The 26,175-nt window shown below is 45.7% G+C and overlaps 1 protein-coding gene across 1 annotated transcript; it reads left to right on the top strand.

Moving 5' to 3' along the window:
* The first annotated feature begins 2,245 nt into the window (after positions 1–2,245).
* Positions 2,246–25,705, top strand: slc1a3a (solute carrier family 1 member 3a). Its single transcript, XM_064297335.1, has 10 exons — positions 2,246–2,796; positions 4,611–4,900; positions 7,261–7,398; positions 15,636–15,840; positions 16,384–16,426; positions 17,752–18,023; positions 18,652–18,885; positions 20,318–20,512; positions 21,167–21,301; positions 23,302–25,705. The coding sequence occupies exons 2-10, from the start codon at positions 4,720–4,722 to the stop codon at positions 23,510–23,512; spliced, it is 1,614 nt and encodes a 537-aa protein (XP_064153405.1). The 5' UTR covers positions 2,246–2,796; positions 4,611–4,719; the 3' UTR covers positions 23,513–25,705.
* Positions 25,706–26,175: the final 470 nt, after the last annotated feature.

The following is a 26,175-nucleotide window of genomic DNA, read 5'->3' as shown; positions in this document are numbered from 1 at the left end:
GTGGATGCAACATTATTGTTTGTATTGTATTGTAATTGTTTGCAATGTAGCACAGTAAGCTCAATATGAACATGGAAATGTTATTTTTTTAGGGCACGACATGGAGATTTCTGGCATAGTGTGGTTTAAGAGGGGGAATAATCCATCTAAACATGAAAAAGCACCTAATTATGAAAAATGAATAACATATGAAAATTCTGGGATTGCAACTGTGGTCGGAACGAAAACAAGCATCCACAGGGGTACCCAGGACTGAGTTTGGGAACCACTGCTATACAGCACATGCTATCAGCTGCTGTTACTATAAGATATGCTGTTTATGAGAGATGCTTTCTGTAATTGATATGTTATTGTTAGTTAAAATAAACCTGAATGAATAATATAATACACTGTCCACCCATTGCTTCAGATGGAATAGAATATGTTATGCATTAAGGAGTGATTTGATTTATTTTCCTGAGTAAAATAATATTTTTCTTCAAAAGCCTCATATGTTACATGTTATATATATAGGTTGTTATGTGTTTCCCAACCCCAGGAGGTATATTGTGTGTTTCTTTTCCGTCCAAACGCTCAGTTTTGTTTGATCGATCGAGCTGTTACGTGAACGCCGCTGTCAGAAGAGTGTTGGAGCGTCTGAGACGAGGGGAAACGGGAGAGCAAGGTCACCCGTCTTGACTTCAATAGCCCGTCAAGAGCTTTTTTTTTTTTTTTTCTTTTTTTTGTGCCACGATGCGATTGAATACGGTTGCGCAGTTGTATGGAACAGTCGGTGCAGATTGTTCTGTGCAGCATTCAGGGGTTTTTATGCAGGTTTCTGTCCCAGCTGGTGCGGCTCCTTTGAGCCGGCTGTTGCTCCGCACACCGCATGACTCTTCGGGCCCCTCCGACCCTGATACTCCCACTGCCGCAAATTCCGCACAAAACAGAGGAAACTTGTTGTCTTTGACATCCTTTGTCCCGGCAAAGCTATGGGGGAAATATTTCACCCTTTTGTTTCCTCCTCTGTGTTTCTGAGGGGGCCCGCTTACGTAACTCCTTTCAGCGCCGCTAATTGGAGACCGATGACGCGCCCCGAGCAACCGCCCGTTTATTTTCTGCGCCTGGCGTGATCTCCCCCCAAAGATTATCACATTAGAGAACGCTGTGGAACGGCACTGACAACCTGGCTCAGAACATCCTCCTGTCCCGTTTTTATTACACCCAAAACGAAGGTGCTTCAAAAACATTTACAAAACAAACAAACTACACAGTAGTAGACACATACTCGGCTTACAATCTGAAAGTGCTTAAGCAATGAAAACAGTTACTGCTTAAAAGGAATTCTAAAGTCAACCTGACATATTTATGCACAAACAGGCACACACACTCACGCAGTTCTATAGGCCTACCATGCATTAGATTTGAAATCTGTTGCACGAAAGTGTTAAAATTATATTTGCCTTCACTGCATGTATTGTCTCGCCAGGACCTCTATTCCCGCGACTGTTTCTTCTCCGGGTTTATGTGCAATGGGAAAGTGGCCTGGACGTGTGACTGCGTCTTTTCTAATAAGACAGTTGTTGTGAAAGGCAGCGCACTGGAGCAAAGCTTGAAACAAAAGCCCATTCATGACTGTAGCCCCTTGCATGTCTGTAACTGGTTTGGTGTGGTGTGGAAAGAGGGGGCTGTGACTTGGGTGGGCATCCAGCGCCAGACCAAATCCCACAGGCGCCCCTGCAGCCATCATCTACATCAGCGGCAACCAGCCCTGCTCCTGGCCATCTACTCTCATGTAGGTTTTCATTCCGACCCTAAGAAAACACACCTCATTCAACAGCTATTGATCTTATTGAGCTGCTAATTAACATAGTAGGATGTGCCAAGTTAGGGTTGAAATGAAATCCTACAGGTTGGTAGATCCTCCAGGAACAAGGTTGGCTACCACTGATCTAAATGAATAGCTCTGCCTCCATCGATGTTAAATGGAAATGCGCAACATGTCCACCGCGAGGGCTTGGGAACGCGCTTGGGGTAAAACTTTGCACAGCACCAGCAACTGGGATAAAAGCTTTGCAGCCAGACATCGTGGGTTACAACCCAATCCCAAATAAAAAACACCAAGCAAACATTAGCCTGATCGCTATTTTTACTTTTCTGAAAATACTTCACTCGCGCAAGCACACATCACAGGCAGTTGTACCACAGTCAAGTAAAAGATGCAATTTAGCCCCTACGTCTTTTTGCATGTAACATGTAACGTTATGTATCGTCGCTCCCGACGCGTATTTAATATCCCCTGTCCTGTGCATGCCAGGAATCGGGTTCGCATTTCTAATGAGACGGAATTGACAAAAGCGTGAGAGCATTTTGAAAGAAAACGAGAAGAAAACAAGCTAGCCTTTTTCTCTGCTCTGGAAGCTCATTATTCCTCCAGCCCCTCGGTCCGAAAGGGAGGATTTTTTCATTCCTTTTTTTTCTCACTCTCCCCCCAGAGTTGAGCTGGCAATCCCCTCCCTCTTCTACAAACCCGGAGTGTGAGAGACCTTCTCTTTTCTCTCTCTCTCACTCACTCACTCACTCACTCAGAGCTCACAACGCCTCCCCTCCTGTCCTATCCGTTTTCTCACTGGTTCTTTCAGTTCTCCGCTCCCCCTGTTCCCTCCTCTCCTACGCCGGTCTCCCGGGTTCGCGTTCTCTGCCACTACCTAACCCGAGCGTTTTCCCTCGCTGTGAATAATTGAAAAAAAAAAAAAAAAACTTCGGCGGAAAGATACAAACAAAAAGAAATTAAAGCATTCGCGCTGAGAACGAAAGGTAAGTATGCGTCTGTAGCTGTGAACGTTATTCACCCTGGTATATGTGCGTGAGTTTGCCGGCTGGAAAGTTCTGACAGGTCTTTTGAAGTCTACCGTGTGTGCGTGCGCGTGGACCCGTGGCGTTACTTTGTTTGCGTGTGACTTTGTTTTGTTTGCGCTGCGCTGTGTCGTGTGCTTGGTGTGTTGAGGTGACCGAGGACTGGCCGGATAATTGCGGTTGATAAATGTTGCAATAATTTACCAAAGTGCACCGAAGCATTTATAGTAGTTTAAAATCCGGATCTTTGGTTGTGGTTGCGCGTGGTGGCGCGTGGTGGCATCCTGTGCTACTATAGAGTCAAGTGTGTATTTTATTGCAGATGCAGGAGACCTCATTAAAGCGTAGGAAGTTTACATTAAACCGTGTGTTCTAGATATGCTGTAACGCACGGAATGTCAAAGGAATTATGGGCGTATTGTTCTGTGCTGCTGATTCAATTATTTTCTTCTTTTTTATTTTTTATACAAGGATTAGATGTTTTTTTAAGCACACACGTGGACTTTATACGAATGATTCAATGTGGACTTTGATGAATGATTCAATGTAAAACCATGAATGAAAAAAAACATCTGTTGTTGAAGAGGTCAGCTCTGAATTAGACATTTACCTGTGAGATGATGAGATGCATTAGGTTCAAGGAAATCTCAGGCTTGGATTTCTCTTGTGGTCCTGAAAATGCTGTTTTTTTGAAACATGGGAGCTATGGGTCTTCTGTTGGCAATTTTAAGCAGTTTATGCTTTTCCATTTTACGTTTTTAAGTTTCCATTTTACACATGGCTTTGTCTGTAATTTTGGAAAACCAAAGAACATTAAAATAAACTGTATCTGAACAGAGCAGTGGACTGAATTAGGGGGGTGAGCCTGCACACTGTGTTTGCTACCCTGTGGAATTCATTCATTACCACCAAACATGATGTTTATGATGTTCCACTGTGGGTCTTCATCATTCTTCATCACGTATATATTTGGGGCTGATATATGAGCCATATCTGACCTGAGCTTGACTTTCATTTGATAATTTATGGAATTAAAAAAAAAATGTTCAAGAATGATACCTGCAGATTTTGTTCCATTCCCTGGTTTCACGGTCTCAGAGAACCACCTCAGGAGACTTTCATTATCCTAAGAACTGGCAGAAAACAGTTTTTAAGTATTTTAATTTTTTGATATGATGTAACATTTTTGCTGAATAAAATGGTGTTTTGAATTCAAAAATATGATTTATTTTATTTTTATTGAATGCTCCTTTCAGTATAAACTTTCAGGTTTCAGTATAACAGAATATCTGTTTCTTGAGATTATGATCAGAGCCTTGTGCCCTACAATAGTCAAAAATGAATTTCTGTGAGGTTACAGCGTACTGCGCTGAAAGCTGACGCAAGATTCCATTGGAATTTTTTTTTTTTAGGTAATGCAAATATTTGTTTTGTTGGATGTGAAAATCTTGCGTGTTTCCATCTGCTTTAGCCGTACCCCAGCGGGGGTGAGGGGGGGGGGGTGCTTTGGAGCAGATGTTCTGGCCGTCTGGTGTTGGATTTCTCCCGTGTGGCTGTCTGGCATGTGAGGTCACCTGCGCAGTCACGTTCAGCTGCAGAGTTACACGCGTTCCCCTTCCTCACCCGGTATCCCCGGGCGCCCCGGGTCACCCCACGCTGGACGGGCTCCGTCTCACTCCGTCTCCTTTTAGGAGACCAGCTCCGGAGAGAGAGAGAGAGAGAGAGAGAGAGAGAGAGAGAGAGAGTTCACCCGGTGCGTCTCCTTCCTCCTCCAGACTCGTGGTCCCGCGCGGAGCCGGTGGGGGCGTGGCCTGAGTGTCGGACGGTGCGTGCAGCGCGGCAGGAGCGGTGCGGGGGCGCGGAGTGGCGCGGCGAGCGACGGCCATGGCGCAGAGCGACGGCGGGAACCCGCGGCCCCGCGGCCCGTTCCAGCGGCTGAGGCGGGACGTCCAGCTGCGCTCGCAGAGGGTCCGCAAGGCCGCGGAGAGCATCACCAGGGACGACGTCAAGGGCTTCCTGCGACGGAACGGCTTCGTCCTCTTCACCATCGCCGCCGTCATCATCGGTGAGCGCCGCTCGCTAGGGTCCCCCGCGCGGTCTGCCCACCGGCCAACGGCTGAGCAGACCTGACCGGGCACCTGTTTTAAGCCTGTGGAAATGAGGGCTATTTCCCCTCCCCCACATATACACACACACACACTCTCATACACACACACACACACACACACACACAACAGACACTCACTCTCTCTCACCACACACACACACACCTCTCTCTCTCTCTCACACCACACACACCTTCCTCTCCACATACACACACACACACTCTCTCTCTCTCTCACACACACACACACACTCCTCTGCTGAGCCCCTGCCCCTTAGAGGTACTGGAAGGCAGTGCCATTCATGAAGGGTCTGTTCAGGCCATTGTGCCAGGCCATGATTTAGGGATTTACAATGTTTAAGTGCAGCTTGAATGGGATTCTTTAGGGTGCCTAGCATCTCTGAGCAAGGAAACTACCACTGTGTGTGTGTGTGTGTGTGTGTTCACGATCGCGTGCATGCATGTGTGATTTTACTATTCAACTTTTTCCGTATCATGCATATTTATATATAATTACATACAAATTAATCTGTGAATAAGGTTGTTTTTTCTTCCAGAACATGAGGCCTTTTGCATGTTAATTTGAGGTAAATTTGGGTTTGTGTTGATAACGAGATGCTCGTAAAAATGCTGAAATGTAGCAGCTTTACAGGAATAAACTGACTGAAAGCACATTCGTTGCATCTATGAATAGATCGGTGACAGTATACACAAGAGAAAGGTCAGAAATAACCTGAGACTAGCACCGTTTGCACGCTAACACACCTTGCAGATTAGTTTCACATCTACTCCGTACTCACCTTGTTTTCCGAAATCCGCAGTTTGAAAGGTGTCCCGAAGGAGCGGAGGTGTGTTAATTACTTACAAGACCTTCGATTTCTGCCTGTGAAATTAGAGAGGAAGATTCTCCCAGTCTCTTCAGCTTTGAAATCTAAAGCAAACAAGGCAAAAAGTTGTACACACGCATGCACACGCACGCACTCACACACGCACACACGCACACACGCACACACGCACACACACACACACTCACACACTCACACACACACACACACACATTCCTGACCGCCAGCACCTACCCTACACTGTCAGTCCTTGGGCCATTACACCCAGTGGAGGAATTCCATGAGTCTTCTTCATAAAAAGAGACTGAGTTTGGGCATGCCTAATCATTGGCCCCCCCACCTCAGAACTAATGATCCTTCCCATACTGGGACACCGTCACTCTGTCCTGCAATAGGAGACTCAGGGCCTGCATAACCAAGTCCAGCCCAACTGCAGTCCAAATCCAAACGACTGTATGCATCCACAGACTTCTCTCCAGTTCCCGAACCCCACATATCTCAACACGTACATACACCAGCAATAAAGACAGTTCAGTATTTGTTACTGTTCAGCCTGGGCAAATGACAGCCACCTTCTCTGACTTCCTGTAAATGGTAGTCATTTTCAGTGAACCTTTCCTTGAAGGATCTAAGTATTCGTCCAACAGTGACGTCTAGTCCTCTATGAATGGGCGATAGATCGGAGAAGGTTGAGTGGGTGAGCTCTGGGATTCCCCTGATGTACATGTGAGCTGTAACTTACATTGCACTCTTGGGTTACATGTTCATGCAAGCTCAAATACAGTATGTACAGTACTATGCTTTGAAACTGGCTCAGCCTGTGACTGTAAGTTTGGGTCTGGGGGTACTGTAATATTCGCATTGGATTTGAGTAGTTTGAATATGTCATAGTTTTGGAGCGCTACAATTCACCCAGATGATTATGATTAAAACAGAACTTCCTCAGAGCTTCTCGTAAAACTTGAATCCTCTCGTTTCTCCTCCACAACTGAAGCCAAAAAGATTTCTTCCCATCTGAAGGTGGCTGAACAAAATCACACAACTAAAAAGCAATTTAGGCATATAATAACAAATTTCACCTTACGATTAACATACATTTGGAGGGCACAGTATTTAGTTCATTTTGAACTTGGAGTCAAAAAAAAAAAGTTTTTCACCAATCACATTTCTGTTTAATTTGTGATTTATGATTTGTGATTAAGGAATGATTCTGAGATTCATCATCAGACCTAAGCATTTTCTAAGAGATAGTAGCCATTCATTTGGAATTACAAAAACTGTGTAGATGTGCAATATTCTATATGCCTTTTCCAAATTTAAGGGGAAAATGATAAACAATGGTTACAGAATTGTACGCTTCCTCTGGTTGTGGTCTAGTCAGGGTTTGTGCTGTGATGTTGAACCTGTGCGTGTGAGAGATGTTCCTTAAAGCCAGTTTTTAGCGTCGTCTTTAGCCGCTGCTTGTTTTTCCTCCAGGAATTCTGTTGGGTTTCGCCCTGCGGCCTTACAAGATGTCGTACCGTGAGGTGAAGTACTTCTCCTTCCCTGGGGAGCTGCTCATGCGTATGCTGCAGATGCTGGTGCTCCCCCTGCTGGTCTCCAGTCTCATTACAGGTATGAACCCCAACACGGCACACACGCATCCTCAGGTGGACACGTTCAGTCTGCTCTGGAGAGTCCCAGTTTGTCTCGCAGCACACAATGTTGTTCATGCTGACAACACCATTTAGACAAAAAGTCTGCTGTTTTCACTTCTGGAATGTTCTATCGGTCTTCTGGAACCTTCTGGATTTGTTGCTGCAGGATTCCAGATTCCGTTAGCGTAATAAAGGGGTGCTGTTCAATTGCATAATAATGAACACAATCCTATGGTCTATGCTGGATTTTCTTTTCTCGACAACGTAGCAATTATTTTGTTGTGGTAATCCACTGTCTGCTTGTTCTACCACTGTACCATTTGTTTGTGTTTTTTGGGAATATTTCTCCACGTACATCAACATGCAACAAAGCATTTCTGTTTTTGCAGCTTTTACTGTTTATTATTTTTTTGCTTTTTATGTAACAGGAGATGCCCTTTGGCATGTTATATGATTCTGGCCCAGAACATCAATGATGTTTCTGAATTGTGAAAAACAACAGCAACAAAAAAAAAAAAAAAAACGTGGCAATTATATAAGTCCACAACTGTCTTTCCTGAATCCCCCCCCCCCATTGTTTGTTTTTGGAAGGAAGACGTTGTTTTTGAGACCTTTGTGTCTGAAGCGTTCGTGAAGGCATCTCTTTGTAAGGGGCTGCTTTGTGTGGGAGGTCACGTTATTACCATCCCCAGAAGAATCAGTCCTTTCATTAAGGCAAGTGCAATGCACCATGTTTCTATCTCCAAGGATTACGTATCTGCTAATCCAATCTTTTGGATAGCCGAAGTCCCTTTGGTGGGCTCTGAAAATTAAATGGAATGCTGATAGCTTTTGTACAATATGACCCTGATCATTAATTTCCTCTAACTTTGTCTCTATTGAGAGTGAGAGATACGGTAGCACTACTGAGCTACGCTCCCCTCGCGGATTTTAACGGGACCCTTGTTTATTTTGCTATCATTAGCAAAGCCTCTGAGCTGGGGGGGGGGGGTCTTTGAAGTGAGGCTAAGGGCCCCCACGCCGTAGGACATCCAGGCTTTCTCACAGAGATCAGAAAGACAACTTGAGGTGTTGCTGTTACTGGACATGCGGTTTGTAATAATAATAATACTGTTACACACGTACAGCCTGTTACTGTGTCTAATCACTGGGGCTCTGAGGTTTGCTGGTCACCTTGGCACAAGAAAATGTTCCCCCCATTATTCCTGAGCCTTCCTTTAATATGGAATTGTCATTACCTGGTGTGCATCGCACATGGAGCCAAGGAAGATTTCTATTCATGGTGGAAAGCGTGATTAACAGTCGTTCAGAAGCTAGTTTATTTCACTCACTTTTTCCTGGGGTTCAATGAGGATCTTTAGTTTTTTTCCCTTCTAGTGTCCGACTGGATTCCTCTGTTTTTACGCTGCTCACACCACAAAGTCTTTTTAGTTAAAGCATGTGATGTACAGAGGAAAGGTTGATTGGTTTGATTGACTGTTCGGTTGCTTCAGATTGATTGTGAGCATCAGTAAATAAGACTGTGCTGTTTTCTGTTTGGTGTTCATTTAATTCAGTAACTCCAGAGATGATCTCAAAGCCCGATTCTTGTATATTATTGTTTTTCACGAGCATTCTGTCCTTGAGGCTTGTGGTATGTAAATTTGCTTTCTCCTTGGCAACAACGGATGTTTTGGCACAGGAGATCTGTACATATTGGTTTTAGGGAGAAAAGTAAACAGCAAAGTATTGCTCCTTGGCACTTGCTGACAGCTCGTTGATGTTTCTATGTGGTCAAGGCTACTTTCAATGGACAGAGTTACGCGAAGCATTCACGGGCAGGAATTATGGGGAATGGAGTACAGAGCTCAAAGTTGGGGAGCTTGTTTACTGAGCCCTGAATTTTCAACAGTCATAGGTGATCCAGAAACATTAAAACAGGGCCCCCCAGACATTGTCAGCAAAAAGGCCATTTAACTTTTATCAACTTTTTTGAGTCAGAAGATGAAACGGTTCTCTAAAAACCCCAGCATGACTTACCGTCTTTTTCTCATCTCACTGGCTAATGTTGGGTGCATATAGCTAATGAACGTAGCTAGCTACACACACTAACTACAGTTGTTTGTGTATGCCAAGACCATGGTTATCCGTCAGGAATGTCTTAAGGTTGTGAGTATGGTTGGGCTTGCCTACACTAAAATGGAAAATAGCTTTATATAGCCATGTCTGTATTATGTCTATATTAATATTTAAAGCCATTTAAAATCAAGGTAGTTCCACCTGTTTTCACACAAAGCCTTTGTAAGTGCTATAACTCTCCAGTAGCTCAGCTGAGGTCATGTGACCTGACCCCGGAGGTCGATTTAGACTGTTTACTCTGCACTGGCACCAGGCCGATGAGAGAAGAGTGAGATTTGGCCCCCGGGGCCAAAGTCTAGGGGCTCAAACACCACACAGAGAGGGCATGGGGATGAAAGGGGCAGGTCGCTGTGGGCTGGGGCAGATGGGAGCCGGGGCAGGTAATTTGGAGGGGCAGCAGAGGTGACCGGAGCGGGGGCGAGAAACGGCCACTTGCCCCTGTGTGGTCAGCGGTGCCCCCCTTGGATCTTCAAGAGAGTTCGGTGGGTGGGTGTGGGGGGGGGGGAGGTCAAAGGTTACGGTGGCTGTGCTCAGATACAGCTGGAGAAGACAAAGAGCCCATTCAGCGTATTCATGAAAGGAGGTCGCCTAATGAATGCGCTGGAACTCTGTCTTTGCAACAGTGTGTCACAGCGACTGTTTTTTTCTAAATTGAATGTATAATTTATTTCTCGTTTGTTTTTCCTTTTGACCTTATGTAATGATGTGTGGGGGGTTTTTTTGGTCCATACACTGTAATTATGTGTGCATTACACTAGCTGATTGAAAAGCCACAATAATATCATTCATATTATCATATCTAACTCTGTTCAGAAAAGTTGTTTATTTTACCCCAAGAGAAAGTTGTGGTCCGTAACAAACATGCAAGCTGAAATGATTTGGCAGCCCTGTAGAAATGACACTAAATAAAAAGAGGTTTAGTTTTTCACTGCTGCTGTTCTTGTAACTGAATGTTCTCATTAGTGGTGTGGGAGGAGAAGGTTTTTTTCATTTCCATGACGATTCCCGTTCTTTTTTTATTAATTACATTCCTGTCATCTGTAGCAGATTGGCAGTTTGTTTAACTGATGTCCTTGAGTTTTATTTTCAGTTGGAGTATCCACAAGAGTTTTCTGAGGCAGTAGTGTGATAATATATCACATTACAGTACATGAGGCGAGTATAAAAGTTGACTAAAAAAATAATTATTACACTTATGTGGTTACTGTAGCATTTTAACTGGACTCTTTGTTATAAGTATGGTGGCCCTTGTTGCTCCTGAGATATATTTCTATTTTTTCTGTCAAAATATAATTAATTCCCAATGAGAATATCGGCCTAATGTAAATTAGGAAGCAAACAATCTGAAGAATAGTAGTAAGATAGTGAGAACAAATGTAGGTGCACTTAAAGAAATATCACATGAGCAAATAATCCTTATAAATATCTAATAGCTGTGACCTTGAAAGAATCAATTGCGTTAAAGGGAATTACGTTGAGAAGGAAGACTTGTACAAGCACCATATTGCCTACCCATAATGCTCTAGTGTGTAAATCGGTGATGTCATCCTTCGTAGCTCCAGTGGAATCACAATGGAACTCTGGCTCGCGCTGATACAATGAACTCTGGATTCACCCCCCAACCCCCCCGCCACTTGGTCAGATGTATCCGTACTTAAGAAAGTTAAGTAACATACCATTTCATGTGCACTTGTTTAATAGAAGTTGACAGGAACTTAGATGGAACTAGGATAAGTTAGGAATACTGAAAAAGGATTTAGCATGGAACTGACAAGAACGAAATTGTTTTGGAACTGAAGTTGACTAATTGAGCCGGAGTTGAATTGGAACTGACCCCAGATCTAATCACTGGCTATGGACCACAGATTTAAAACCAATGTAAAACAATACCTTTAATAGAGACAGGGGGAGACTATATCCATGAAATGTTTGGGGGGAGGGGGGAAGTGGGGGGAACTGATTGATCTCATAGGAGCCATGCAGGTAGCTGTAGCTGTTGTCATGTGAAATGTTTAGCTTTTATTTTTCAGTGTCCCTTGGTTTCCATTTTCTGGTGTGCAGACAGTGACTCCTTTGTACTACGGCCTTGTTTATTAAAATGCAGGGGTGAGAGAGATAGAGAGAGAGAGAGAGAGAGAGAGAGAGATGGGGAGAGACAGAGGAACAGAGAGAGAGAGAGATGGTGAGAGAGAGAGAGAGAGAGAGATGGGGAGAGGCGGGGAGAGACAGAGGGACAGAGAGAGAGAGAGATGGTGAGAGAGAGAGAGAGAGAGAGAGATGGGGAGAGAGACAGGGACAGAGCGATAGATGGGGAGAGAGAGAGAGATGGGGAGAGGGAGAGAGAGAGAGAGAGAGAGAGAGAGAGATATTACACAGGGAAGAATCCCTCCACAGTGCTGGTCTGGGATGGTCAGCTGTTACTAATCAGCACAGTGTGGCTCCTGATGCTTCCTGTCTTGCCTCTCTCTCCTGCTCTGCTTAGCACACATAAAGGGCCTAAATTGCCCTCCATCTCTTTCCATGGCATTTCATTACCATATACAATAAGCCAGTAAAGTGTGACGTGGCGTTCCCTAGCAACTTCGTCCCCGTATCCAAACCAAGTGTGTGAAGAGACAGATGAGACGTACAGATTAAACCTGTTAAAAATGGTGTTATCCTTTATAGTGTTTCCAAAACTTTTTATCTGAAGTCTTAAAAAAAAACAAAAAAAAACTTAATGAATTGAGTCTCATATTGGTTTCCAGTGATTCAGTGATTTGGGAGTAGAATTCTGGCAGTTTTTTAAAAACATTTATTTAAATTATTTTTATAACAAGATACATGTCAAATTCATATTTCGATATTTAAAAAATTATTTCAGTCCAACTATTATTATCTCATACACCAAATTTCCAAATAATCAAAATATTTTAAGAGCTTTTCCATTGGGAAGCTCAGTGTTATCGAAATATGTTGCCATGACAGTAATGAATACACTGAAGCGGCCATTGAGCAATATCCAACTGGACATGTTTTTATATTGCCTGAGCGGGGGGAAGTGAGTTAAGTGAGATTAAGGCTGAACCTCCCTTTTTATTGGCCGGGACCTGAGTGACCCAGGCCTGCGTAACGTTGCATCACCAGCACTATGTGCTTAGCCCAGGAGATGGTCCACAGGTCGGCAGCTGATTCCTGCTGTTCCTGTACCAGGTGTTCCTGTTCTGCAAGCCTAGCCCTTTGCCCTCGGTCGATGTCGGTTTTTTGGAGCCGGTCTGTGTCCTGTCGCGCCCCCGGCCCGTTGGCGGTCTGACCCCGTCGTTCCTGGAATTATCCGAGGAGCGCCGCTCGCGCATATCTGTCTTTAGGGAAACATTCCGCGTCTGAAACTGCCAGTGAAATATTCCGGGTCTCCAGAAACGTGCGGGGAAAGGGGGGTTGGCCAAAACGCCAAACTGCCCTCCGTCTTTACTGAAGTCAAATGTGAACACCCTAGGGGGCGCTATTTACAGTCTAACTTTACACATTTTTGTATCAGGCTTATCGGAGAAGTTGGGCCTTGAGGGAGAGAATAGCTCGGCATGTTGTGACTGAGGGAGTTTTCTCCTAGTTCCTGTTTTTCTTGAAAGCATCTTTGTGACAGTGTCTCTAAAAAGTACTATGGTAAAAAAAAATGTATATCTTTCCCCAGAGTTGGAAATAAAGTAAGTTGTTTAAATATGTATAAAAATAAATACCTTAAAGTGTGAAAGACCAGGTTTGCAGGACAGATGATGCATGGCTGACAGTGATGTATGGCTAACGGTGTATGCTGCTTTTCAGCTGAATTGTTGTGGAGGTGTTTGAGGTTTTCAAAGGGCTACCTTTATGCTAAGGGCGCAGGCTGGTGGACTGAAGGGTCCTTGGGCTGGTCTGGGGGGCGGCTTTTATGAATTGAATTTTTTGAAGACTTGGATTCAAGGAAACTCCTCCCACTTCCCAAACCCCCCCCTGACCCCCCCGACCCCCCGTCCCCCCGTCCCCTCTCCTCCTACGGACTCAGTCGTTTTCTCTGTCCTGCTTTCATCTGATAAACTCTGGTATAAAAACGCGACCCGTGGGCCTGAACGTTCTCCAGCCGTACGGGTTACAGCCTCATCTCCGGGCACAGGGTGCGGCGAGGCGGGTTTTTAATGCTGAAAATCTGTAGAGTGCAGTAAAAAAAGAAGAAGAAGAAGAAGGAGAGAAGTGAGGATGGGGGAGGGCACTTTGTTTCATCTCCTGTGTTTGTCTGTGGGGTTTTTTTCCTGAAGGGTTTTCCCTTTTCTGAGGGAAAGTCATTTCTTTAGTCCTCCGGACCGAATTGCGCAGGCTCCGTTGGCTGTTGCCAGGGTGATCTGGGGAAAACAATGCAGCCGTACGAGTCAACAAGTTTCCCAGGGTTGTCAGGGAGGGTGAAGGAGAGGGAGAGACGGCAGAGAGAGAGAGGAGTGGTTTTGGGGTATGAGGACTTGGGGACCGTGAGATCCGTAACGGGGACTGGGACGGGGATGGCGGGTGGAGATTGGGGTGCGGGCAGAGGAGGAGAGGAGGAGCAGGGAGCGGAGGAGAGGAAGATGAGAAGAAAGAGAGGCGTGTATGGATCACGCTGTACAGGCTGAAAGGAACACATACATCTCACGCCGCACAAAGGAAGCTGCTGCCTGTGCCATGCTGAATGAGCACAATGGCGCATAATGGCGGGTGACACTTTGAAACCGCACACTTAACTTTATTGCTTCTCAATCCAGCTCATTGTTCGGGTTCGAGGTCTGTCCTCCCCACGGCCGTTCTTTCTCTCTCTTTCTTCCTGATGCTGCTTTTAACCCTCTTTCTTCTGTCGCTTTTCTTTTCTGTCGCTTCAACCTGAGGGGTGGGGGATGGGGGGATGGGCGAGTTCGGGCCCTGGGTGGTGACCACCCTCAAACCGATGTTAAAACGTTAAAATGATAAATGGGAAGCCATGCGCACACGGATGCAGGATGTGCGCATGCAGACGTGCAGGCTCGCGCTAGCTGCATTAGCACGTGGTCGGCATGTTCTACAGGCATCCTGCAGACCTCGAGGGTGTCCTCCTGATGTACCCAGGTCTCCCGAAAATCTTCCGGAGGACTAGATGTTCCCAGACGTCCTTTTGTTCAGCAGTGGCGTTTGATTCCTGAGTGGAATAGAGAGATTTTAGGGATTTCGGGGCAGCAGACAGTCGGTCCACAGGGGTGGAGGTAGGCAGGGGTTCCTCCAGCATGTCCGTCCTTCTCTGTGCCTGTGGATTGGGCTTCCAGAAACACCAACCTCCTTCCGCAGGCTTGGGGCGATGGGAAGTTCACACACTGGGGGGGTTTTGAAATCTCGCCCGATGGTTGCTGCTCTGCTGGCTTGTTGAAGAATATAGCGCTTGTGTTTGAAGGACCACTGGCAGCTTTCCAAAGATGCAATGTTTGACCCTTTCAACTGTAAAAGTTTAGTAGTGCTATCACTTCAAAAAAGGAAATAAAAAATTAAATTATACAGACATTTCCAGAGGAGAGTATGTTCTTATGATCTTATTGGCAGGAATGCTTCCTACATTAATTAGTAAGTTCTCAACCTTAATTAGCATTTGCACATGAAAGGCTTCACTTGGTGGATTTGGCTCGTAATTGGCTCTAAAAATCGTGTAATCCTTTCATTTTTTAGAAATGCACTCCCAGTCGGAAGAGTGACGATGGTCTGTTTTGCAGTTACACTTATTAAATTCAGGAACTGCTTTTTAAAGACCACAATTCCTGTTTTGTGCAAGTAATTTATTTAAATGCAAAAAGATTAAGATGTGAATATGAATATTTTATTATCACAAGGATCGTTAAATGACATCAATGATAACTGTCAAATTTGGCTTTTATTTTGTTACAGTATGATAGGATTGCAGGACATGTAGTTGCTCAGAAGCTCGGGGAAGCCTTATCTTTGGGTTCGTGCAGTCTCAGTGTAGCCCCTGTGGTGTAGCTCTGATTTTAGGCGGGATCGGCCTCTTGTCTTGACCGCTTTTCGGCCCTCTCTCTCTCTCCCTCTCTCTCTCTCTCTCTCTCTCTCTCTCTCTCTCTCCCCCTCTCTCCGCAGGCATGGCGGCACTGGACAGCCGGGCGTCGGGGAAGATGGGCATGCGGGCGGTGGTGTACTACATGACCACCACGGTCATCGCCGTCTTCATCGGCATCATCATGGTGCTGATCATCCACCCGGGCAAGGGCTCCAAGGACGAGTTCAAACAGCAGCAGAAGATCGAGCAAGTCAGCCCGGCCGACGCCTTCCTGGACCTCATCAGGTACCCCGTCAGGGCGTGGCTGGCGAGGGGTGGGGCCTCGTTCAGAGGAAGGGAAATGGGGCTCAGTCGGTCGAGGTCTTTCCCACGACTGCCAGTCGGTCCCTATGCGCCTTCAAACGAGTCCATTCACGGATAATCACAGGGCTTTACCACAGCACTGGGGCTCAGCAGCTCCCGTCCTCCCGGGTGAAGGATCTGCGTTGGACAGGGTTCTGTGGGGTTCCACAGGGTTCTGTAGGGTTCCACAGGGTTCTGTGGGGTTTCACAGGGTTCTGTGAGTCCAGCTGTGCACCAGAAGCTCACTGGCTGCTAATTTATCATCAGTGAGATGCACGCCTCTCCCATTATTACCACATAAAATATATTGCATGCAGAGTACAGCACTTGTATGAATATTCTGTATTAAATGTAAATATTATGTTTTAATATTTTGCCGAATGGAAATTTCTGTTAAATATTAAACAACATTTTTAAAGACATTCTGTTCTGTTTTCACCTTATAATAAAGTGCCATGAATCATGATTATGCTTCTTTTTTTCCAGAAACATGTTCCCTCCCAACCTGGTGCAAGCCTGCACACAGCAGGTAAAGATGCATGCCATTATCGTCTTCTTTTTCATCTAATGTTCACCTGAGTCTTTTTCTTGCTACCTCTTCTTGCCCTGTTGAGAAGGGATGGGAGTGGGGTGGGGGGGGGGGGGGGTCGGGGGGAACAGGAGGGAGGGGGGAGGGGTTGGGGTTTGGGGTTAGCGGGGAAGTCTGGGTTCCAGTTGCTTAACTTACGAGTGCAATCTTGTGTCGTGTGTAGCTACGTGGCACGGGGAGGTTTTTTCTGCAGAATCCTGTGAAATTCTGATGGATAACATGCTGTCCTCAGTGTACTCCCCAAACCAAGGAAAACACCAATTCTGTCACAAGCAGCACTTCAATTACATAACAAATCACCAGTAAAAGGAGATGCTTTTCACACAGATCCCTCTTATCGTATCGCAATGACTATTTCATCATGATTTTTTTTTTGTCGGTATTCTTTCATATCAACAAAAAAATGACAGCTTTATTCTCTCTCCGCTGAAAACAACCCAGCCTGGCCTCCAGACCTGAAGCTGAACCCTGTTTTTTTATTGAAAAGCTTTTTTTCTGTAAAAGAAACACGCGCTTGTTGAGTGTGCTACCTAATACAAGGCGCCTATAAGATAAAGGGTATCGCTACCCTTTGTGGGAAGGCCACTTTTTGTACACGGGGAAGGGCAAACAATGATAACAATGGGACTTTAAATCTGTTAACAAAGCGTAAAAGCAGCGCGAGAAGGAGAAGGAGAGGGGAGCTGAGCAAAGCGCTGCCCTCTAGATGCTGGCGTCCAGGACAGACCGTTCTCAAACACAAAACAGAGGAACTGTTGTCTCGCGGATATCAAATTGGGGTGGATTAATCGAGGCGGAACTTTCATTTCCACCCGGGTGCCTTCCTTGAAGAGAAGAAAAGTCCACGTGGTGCCCATTCCAGAGCGATGGCTTTTTGGGCAGCTGTTGTGTCTCACCCCTGAGTCTTACTCATGGTGCCCAGTCATCCGTAAATTCAGTCAATGAAAGTAAATACTTAATTTCGTTTTACCAGACATGCAACCTAACAGCAGCACCAAACACGCCCAGCCCGTGATTCACCCCGTTTAACCCTTTGAAGAGTCCATTTTTTAAAAAGTCAATGTTCTAGAACTCCACTGCTTTCAGTCACCAGCACTGATTGTGACATCAGCATTAGAATGTTCCGCTAAGAACATTCCACTCACACATTTGTGATCTCACACCTTAAAGGGTTAAATGATAATTTTAAAAAAGCAGTTTGAAAGCTCACCTCTCATCCTGTACTGCTCGGTGATTCCACTTCCCTTCCCCCGTCCGTCTCCCAGTTCAAGACGCAGTACGGCAAGCGGGTGGTGCTGGTGACGGTGACGGTGAACGACACGATCTTCAACCTGACCAACAGCACGCAGGAGATCTCCCGGGAGGAGGTGATCCCCATCCCCGGCGCGGTCAACGGGGTCAACGCGCTGGGCCTGGTGGTCTTCTCCATGTGCTTCGGCCTCATCATCGGCAGCATGAAGGAGGAGGGCCAGCCGCTCCGGGACTTCTTCGACTGCCTCAACGAGGCCATCATGAGGCTGGTGGCCATCATCATGTGGTCAGTAGCCTGTGGACGGGAGAAATTACGTTTCACGTTTGCTTTTTTAAAATTGCTACTCATTTTTTTAAAAAACGTCAATAGTATTAATATAAATTACCAGTCTAACAAATGCTTCTTCTTATGTCTACTCTAATCTCATTTAATCTAATCAAACACTCTTCTTTGAAGAAAAAATATCTTAAGTGCCTTTGACGGTAAAAGTAAAGCTACAAATTGTTTCCTTTCGCTAAAGTGATTCTCATCGTTTGGTAGGCCACAGTTGAAGAACTTTTTCAAGTGATTTAAGATTAGATAATCTATGTTAATAGAACAGCACTCACTGTGTGACTGAATAAATAAAGGAGCAGAGAGGAAGGAGCTCACTGAAATTAATAAATAAGGTCCTTGAATCAGCATATCTGAGGATAATTGCAGACTGGGAGCAGTGAAGTGATCGGATCCCCCTGGTCTGGCCATGTGATTGGATGGTGAAACACATCCCCACTGGTTTGTCCGTGTGATTGGATGGTGAAATGCATCCCCACTGGTTTGTCCGTGTGATTGGATGGTGAAATGCATCCCCACTGGTTTGTCCGTGTGATTGGATGGTTAAATGCATCCCCCTGGTCTGTCCGTGTCACTCCAGGTATGCTCCCATTGGTATCTTGTTCCTGATCGCGGGGAAGATCGTGGAGATGGATGACATCACGTCGATGGGCGGGCAGCTGGCCATGTACACCATCACGGTCATCATCGGCCTGTTCATCCACGCCACCTTCGTGCTGCCCACGCTCTACTTCGTCATCACGAGGAAGAACCCCTTCATCTTCATCGCCGGACTGCTACAGGCGCTCATCACTGCCTTGGGCACGTCGTCCAGGTAGGGGACCTCAAATGAGCCTTCCTCCTTTGGAGTGCAGATGATGCGTCCATGTTTATAAAATAATTATTGAGTGGTACAGCCAGAAGGACACCTAATATCATGCCAGCCCAATTGTTATTTGCATTGCCTTAATAATGAATGCTTTTATGGTGGCTATTTGTCAGGAATAATGACAATAATAATGACTATGATGATGAAGATGATGATGATGGTGAGAATTATTTATTTGTTTTAGAGGTACTCTTATCCAGAGTAAGAAATATCATGAGCTATGAAAGCGAGGGCATACGTGCAGAATGGGTGCGTTGCCAGTGGCTCTCTTGGGTATCGAACCTTTGGTACTGCGAGACCAGTTCCCCAGCCTTGTCTTGGGGCTGAAAGATGGAATGTGATTGGTTGGTTCTGATTGATGCCGGAGGTCCGTTCTGCCCCTGGGGAACCAATAAGCCGCGGCTGGAGGGCACTGTTGGGTGACGCTGGCATTTTAAGAGCTCGGGTGAAGGATCTGTGATTGATTGACGGCAGTGAAAAGTGGTAGAACTTGGCGGCCTCGGCGGCCCATCGCCAGGGGCTGTGAATTCGACGCGGGCTGGAATTAGCGGCCAGGGGAGAGAGGCGACCGCCGACGAGACGGACGGGCGCGTTCGGGGGGCGAGGCTGAACCCGGGCCAAGCGGTCACGTTCTGAATGGGCCGGAGCGGTTTTGGCGGGACAGGCGGGGAGGCCAGCCAGCGGGGCCCCACAGGAGCCCAGATGACATTCGGCAAACGGCCCGGACCGGCTGAGGCATTGGGGGGGCCGTAAAGAAGAGAGGCCATTGTTTCCTGTTAATGGACCTGCCGGACCAGGTCACAGTCACGATGTTCCCGGAAAGAAAAAAAAACTTGAGTGTGGCACCGACGTTCTTGGCGGACGGGGACAGTGTAACTCATGTTTTTGGAGAGGCCTCAAAAGGGACTTGGGGACTGAGGGTCAAACGATGGTGTGCTGTCCAGACGGAGATCAGACGCCATTATGCAGCCACCTGTGAGGGCTGGAAGGAGAGAAAGACAGTTGGGTGTCATCAAATAGAAGCCGAAGAAGCTATTGGCAGAACCAAATGAACTGGAGTGAGGCAAGAACCAAGTGAGAACAAAAACAAAAAGTCAATGGCTGGGCAGAACAGTTAAGCAAGGAGAACGCAAAGATCCACAACCACAGTCATGACTAGGACGGAAAAATTTGGGGAATATTTAGGGGTGGAAGCTTTCCATGGGAATTAACAGGAATGTATGGGAATAAAAGGGACATTGTGGGGGATATTTGCACAGGCTGCATTTACCATGTCCATATGCATATAGATATGACATTATCATAAGCGGACTTAATTGCAAAAACCTGGTCATGACAAATGTCACAATGTCATAAGCTCTTTCTTCCTCTCTTTCAGCTCAGCCACTCTGCCAATCACCTTTAAGTGTCTGGAGGAGAACAACAAGGTGGACAAGCGGGTGACGCGTTTCGTGCTGCCCGTGGGCGCCACCATCAACATGGACGGCACGGCGCTGTACGAAGCCCTGGCGGCCATCTTTATCGCCCAGGTCAACAACATGGACATGAACTTCGGCCAGATCATCACCATCAGGTGCGCCTCGCGGGGGAAATGGAATAAAATCCTCGCTCCTTATCCACTGGATCTCACATATATGGCTGACAGAATGTGTTGCTGTGTGTGTGCATACATGGGAGTGTGCATGCGTGTGTGTGTTTGCACATGTGCGCGTGTGTTCGGTTGGTGTGTTTCTGTGTGATACACGTGTGCTGATAAACTGAGAGAACATTGATGTGTTTGGCCTCTGAATGTTGGGTGAGTGTGGGCAAGCTTATTCTCAGATGTTGGGTGAGCGGGTTAGGGTTAGGGTTAGCAGGCGAGCGTACGCTCAGACGTTGGGTGAGCGGGTTAGGGTTAGGGTGAGCGCGTGATCGTACGCTCAGACGTTGGGTTAGCGGGTTAGGGTTAGGGTTAGCAGGCGAGCGTACGCTCAGACGTTGGGTGAGCAGGTTAGGGTTAGGGTTAGGGGTTTATGCTGGGAGACTGTATTGTGGTGCAGTGGATGAATAGTTGGCAGTAGATGAATAAGACAGCTCCATGAGGGGGAAATCATGCTCTAATAAAGAAGTGGTTGCACAGTAAAGACTCTGACTCAGTCCTGCAGTGGGCCGAGCCAAGCCTGCTTAATGAAAAGCTAGCGTGCCCATTCACTGCACGCTGATTTATACTTCTTGCGTTGCGGAACAGCATCACAGCCACCGCCGCCAGCATCGGCGCTGCCGGGATACCACAGGCCGGCCTGGTCACCATGGTGATCGTGCTGACCTCCGTCGGACTGCCCACCGATGACATCACCCTCATCATCGCGGTGGACTGGTTCCTGTGAGTATTTGCTCTGCCTCTGCCCCTCTGCCCCTCTGCCCCTCTGCCCCTCACGGTTACAAAAAGTGCCGTAATATTGAGATATATTCTCACAAACAGTCCTGAGAAGCCAGTGCCGGAAATATACAGAATCAGTTTTGATATGTGGAGTGAGTATACTTATTTCTTTAAAAAAAAAGAAAATAAAGAAGAAAAGAAATAACCATATTCACTATCATGATATTATAATGTTATAAAATGAACTGGGAGATCATGTTTGATCATTCTTCATTTTTTCCTGTAGAGAAGAATATATCCTTCACTACTTGACTGGAAGAATATAACGACTTAACCCTCACACTTAACCCTTTAGTTGCCAGCATGTGCAGAGTGTAGTTTTCAGTGGGGAGATTTCAGCAGAATCAATGACACACTTTACCACGCGCCCCAGAGTCTTGCTCTATATTTCCTTTTTTTCCAATTGTGCATTTTTGCAATTGGTGTTAACACAGAAACATAATTAGATGGCCCAAATTTGTCCCTTCAATTAAAATCCCCTTACCCACTCATATGGCTGGACTAATTAGAGAAATAAAAGGGAAAAAAGGTTATTCTCTTCAAACTAGGATGTGAGCCTGCAGTCTTGACAGGAAGCACGAGAGACAAGGTCGTTGAGTTTGCCATTCCAGAAAAGCAGGATTGTTTCAAATTTTTCATATTTCACTTTCCAAAATTTCATTTCCGTAACGGCCTTCCAATGTGCAGACGTCTGGCTCCAGAGAGTCGCGGCTGAAATACGATACGCTTCCCTACCCGCCGTATCTCCCGAACATGTCTCCACATCACACGGTTGTCGCTGGCTAGCAGAAGTCGAGAGCGTTTTTTTTCGCCCGCTATGGTTTTTTAAAATACGACCTGCTCGTTAATGCATCGCCTTATTTCACCCCTGGTTTTAAGAGTAACGCTGGAAGAATTGAAACCGCACCCCCCCTCCCCCCTCCCCCCTCCGGGACAGCTTAAAACCGCGCCCCTCCCCTTACACACGGGGCTCCTTTTCCCCCCTGCGCCTCCTCCTCTCCCCCCGCGCCTCCTCCTTGGCCCATTCACTGCGAGCGCGTAGCGGGATCGAGTTCCTCCCCTGAGGGAGGCTCTTCAAAATGGCGCACAATGGGGCCTTGTGTGTGAGAGCGGGAACCCCTCAGCCGGGCAGGTGAATGGGGGGTGGGGGTGGTGGGGGGGGGGGGTTCAGGGGGTGGGAGCCCCTCTGTAGCCCCAGGGTGGGGGGTGGGGGAAGCCACACAACCCGCTTGCGTAACTTGGGTGGAGGAGATTTGGCTCAGGGAAAATGGAAATGGAGGGAAGGACAGATTACACACTGTTATGCAATTTGCCTTTATTTTTTACGAGCTTTTAATCTAATCTGCATTTAATTTCTTTGTGGCCAAAACTGAACAAACATCACTCGCTACTGGAACTGGCTTGAACAGTACAGGTGATAACACCAGTGTGCCTATACTAAAAATGCACCCAGATAAGTGGACCATTTTATCTTGTTTTTAAAGTGGTAATACTTTCAGTGACACATGAAATCTTTTGTTTCCTGCTTGCTTTCCTCCCCCTACATTTCCTTTTTTTCTTGGCCCCGTGTTGCCTTTGCTACATGTCTGTCCCTTCCTCCACCTTTTTAACTTCATATTCTCGACCCTCACCCTCTCTTCCTCTCTCACTCAATCACTTTGTTCATCTTTTCAACTTCTCATCCTTCTATACCGCTACACTGCCCTTCCCCCTCCTCCACCCTTCCTCCCCCTCCTCCACCTTCCCTCTCCCTCCTCCACCCTCCCTCTCTCTCCTTCATGCTCCCTCTCCATCCTCCACCCTTCCTCCCCCATCATTTAATATCACTTCCACCTTCCCTTCCCCTGTCCTCCACCTTCCTTCCTCCCTCCCCCTTTACTGATCTCTTCTCCACCCACCACCCACGCTCCCCACCCCCCCCCCCCAATCCTCCTGGCCCTCAGGGACCGCCTGCGCACCACCACCAACGTGCTGGGGGACTCCATCGGGGCAGGGATCATAGAGTACCTGTCCCGGCATGAGCTCCAGACCAAGGACGCGGAGATGGGCAACTCGGTGGTGGAGGAGAAGGAGATGAAGAAGCCCTACCAGCTCATCACCCAGGAGAACGAGTACGAGAACGAGAAGCCTCCGGACAGCGAAACCAAGATGTAGTGCCCCCCCCCCCCCATCCCTGCCCTCCCCCATACCCCCACCCCGCACACCACGTGTCCCATCAGGTCTTGCTCCTTTATGGGGAAACTTGGGAACTTCTTTTTTTATTGTTTTTTGTTTTGTTTTGTAATTTTTCTTCTGATTTTCAAGAGCTGCTGTACAGGTGTTAGACATTTTTTTCAGACATCTGCTGTTTTTTTGTTTTTTTTCAAGTTTTTTTTATGTGTTGCTTAACATTACTTGTAATGTTCCTGAAGAGCTTAGCTGTGGAAAAGTGGTTCACACAGAAACAAAAAGAAGGAAAATCTAGTTTTGTGTTTTCCAGAAGTGACACGGAGACCCATTGTACAGTCTCTGTTTGTCACTGTTATAGACCGTGGGATTGTATAGTCAAGTTCATCTTTATCTGTAGCTTGCCAGAGTTTTGAGACCTGTATACTCGTAATACTTCTGCTGAATTCATTAGGAGCCCCAGGAGTATGGTTGTGCTAGTAAGTCTTCTCTTCGACAGGGGGGTTCTAATTATGGCTTTAGTTATGTTTTTATTTTGTTTTTCACTCACCAGCTGGAAAAGGAACCATCTCTGAAATGCCATTTTTTCCGGGGGTGGATATTTAAATGGCTCCTTCGTATTCAGGGCAAATGCTGTCAGTCACACTCGATGCCGAGTGTGATGCTGCAATGTGAAGGATCTGCCCCCGTTAGTGTTACAAATTTTATTTTATCGGTAAACAAACAAACATTGATGACTCGGTCCTCAATATTTACATGTGATGAAACTAAGTTAATGCTGGAATAGAAAAAGAGCCTTCGGTTTTTATTTTTAATTTTTATAAGAGAATAGCGTGGAAGGATTTGAGTGAGGATGGGATGGGAAGAAGGTCATGGGGATATGGAGAACGCATGGAACTGGACGATGGAGATTTTTAATAAGGTGATGACAGAAAGCGGAATTGCATGTTTCCCACAGGATTTTGAGAAGTTTGCGCACTAGTACGCGAGATTGGGCTTGGGCTAATCAAACAAACGCGGTCCTGCCGGTAAATTAGTTTGCTGAATCACGGGCTTTGATGTCCTGTTGCAGTCATCAGACCTTTCACGGTCTGGGGCCCTGAATGGGTTCTCAGTGCCAAGACTGACCTGACTTAAATTTGTCTGTTACGTAAGATAAAAACAGTCCTTAGTTATGTTCATCGTATAAGATTGAGCTAGAGAGGGGAGAATTTGAATGGCAGGCTAAAATGTTGTTCCTTAACTTTAGGGGTGCAATGAACCAATCAGGGGTATGAGCTCTATGTCTATGAACCCCATTTGTTTACCCAGATTATACTGAAAATAGATTACAGGGCACTTCACTTTTAGGGGAGTCCCAGTCAGTCATTCCACAAGATCCATTTATCTGAGTAAGTTTCACAAGATGAAGTTTCCTTTTTGTGATTTTGAAAAGTTTTCCTTAGATTTTTGCATCTTCCTTTTTTTCCCCCACTTGACGCTGTCTTTGCTGCTCTTTTCACCCGTGCTTTAACATGAGTAGTTTAATGCTACTTAGCCTGCTGAAGTCCGTGCTGACGTTGCATCAGGACTGAACTGCTTTTCTTTCTTTTTCCTTTTTCAGCATTTGTCAGTAAACTGAGCCTTCAAACAAGTGCAACATAAAATTGGAAGATCGTGATAGATTATTCTTTTATTTTTTATTATTATTATTTTGCTAACAGATAATGCAGTGTATAGGGAATTGTGTTGACAATGTTTATATAGAGAATTTGTAGATATTTGTGTAAATTAACTGTAGAGTATATGGATAATTGTTTACTTGAGAACGTCTGCTGTAAGTTTGCTGCGGGAAAAAACGAAGAAAAAAAGAAGTTAATCTCACTCGTGAACTGGACAAGCTGCCCATCCTAAGTATTGGTTGACAAAAACCAAACATTAGCACAATGTTTTATGATTGTTTAAGAACTAACTCTGATGGAGACTGTGATTTCTCCCCTTTGTTGTTTTTATTGTTTTTTTGCGTGATTCTGACGGTGCGGTCAGTATGCGAAGGAAGCACATGACATTTGGTATACGAATAAACACATACAAACACACAAAACAAATAGATAATGTATAGAGCTAGATTTGTCTGGTAAATATAGTTTTAAATAAAAAAAAATCAAATGGAAAAAAATAAAAGCTGTTTTGTCATCCTTTCATTTGGCTTATACTGCAGTGTACTTGAGTTACTATTGACACTGTCTGCTATTGTGTTCTGTTCCAAAATGGAAACGCCAGATTTTTCACAAAACATAATGCAGGCGGAGATCTGATACACTTGTGCAAGAATATACGGGCAATGTGAGCTGAGCTGCAGTTTAGGTATTATGAAATTGACCTGCTTGACCTTTTCTAAAATAAACGATTTGGTGATGTGTGAAATCTGCACGACAGTCATTGCAGTAGAAAGGCTTTCACAGTTTAGGCACGCATCCTGCTGCTTCCCAATTTTAAGAATTTTGGCCAGGATTTTTATAATCCTGGCCGGGAAGAGTTTCAGTGTATGTTCAGTGAATGTTTAGATTAAAGTAAATGACAAACAGTAGTGTTGAATCTCTAATTTATTCTTACTCTGAGTACTGAATAGTTTGGTTGGGCTGGACATGCTATAACGCTGAATTTATGGG

This window comes from Anguilla rostrata, chromosome 10, assembly GCF_018555375.3.
Source record: "Anguilla rostrata isolate EN2019 chromosome 10, ASM1855537v3, whole genome shotgun sequence".
Taxonomy (NCBI): Eukaryota; Metazoa; Chordata; class Actinopteri; order Anguilliformes; family Anguillidae; genus Anguilla; species Anguilla rostrata.
This window is presented reverse-complemented; position numbering and strand designations above follow the sequence as displayed.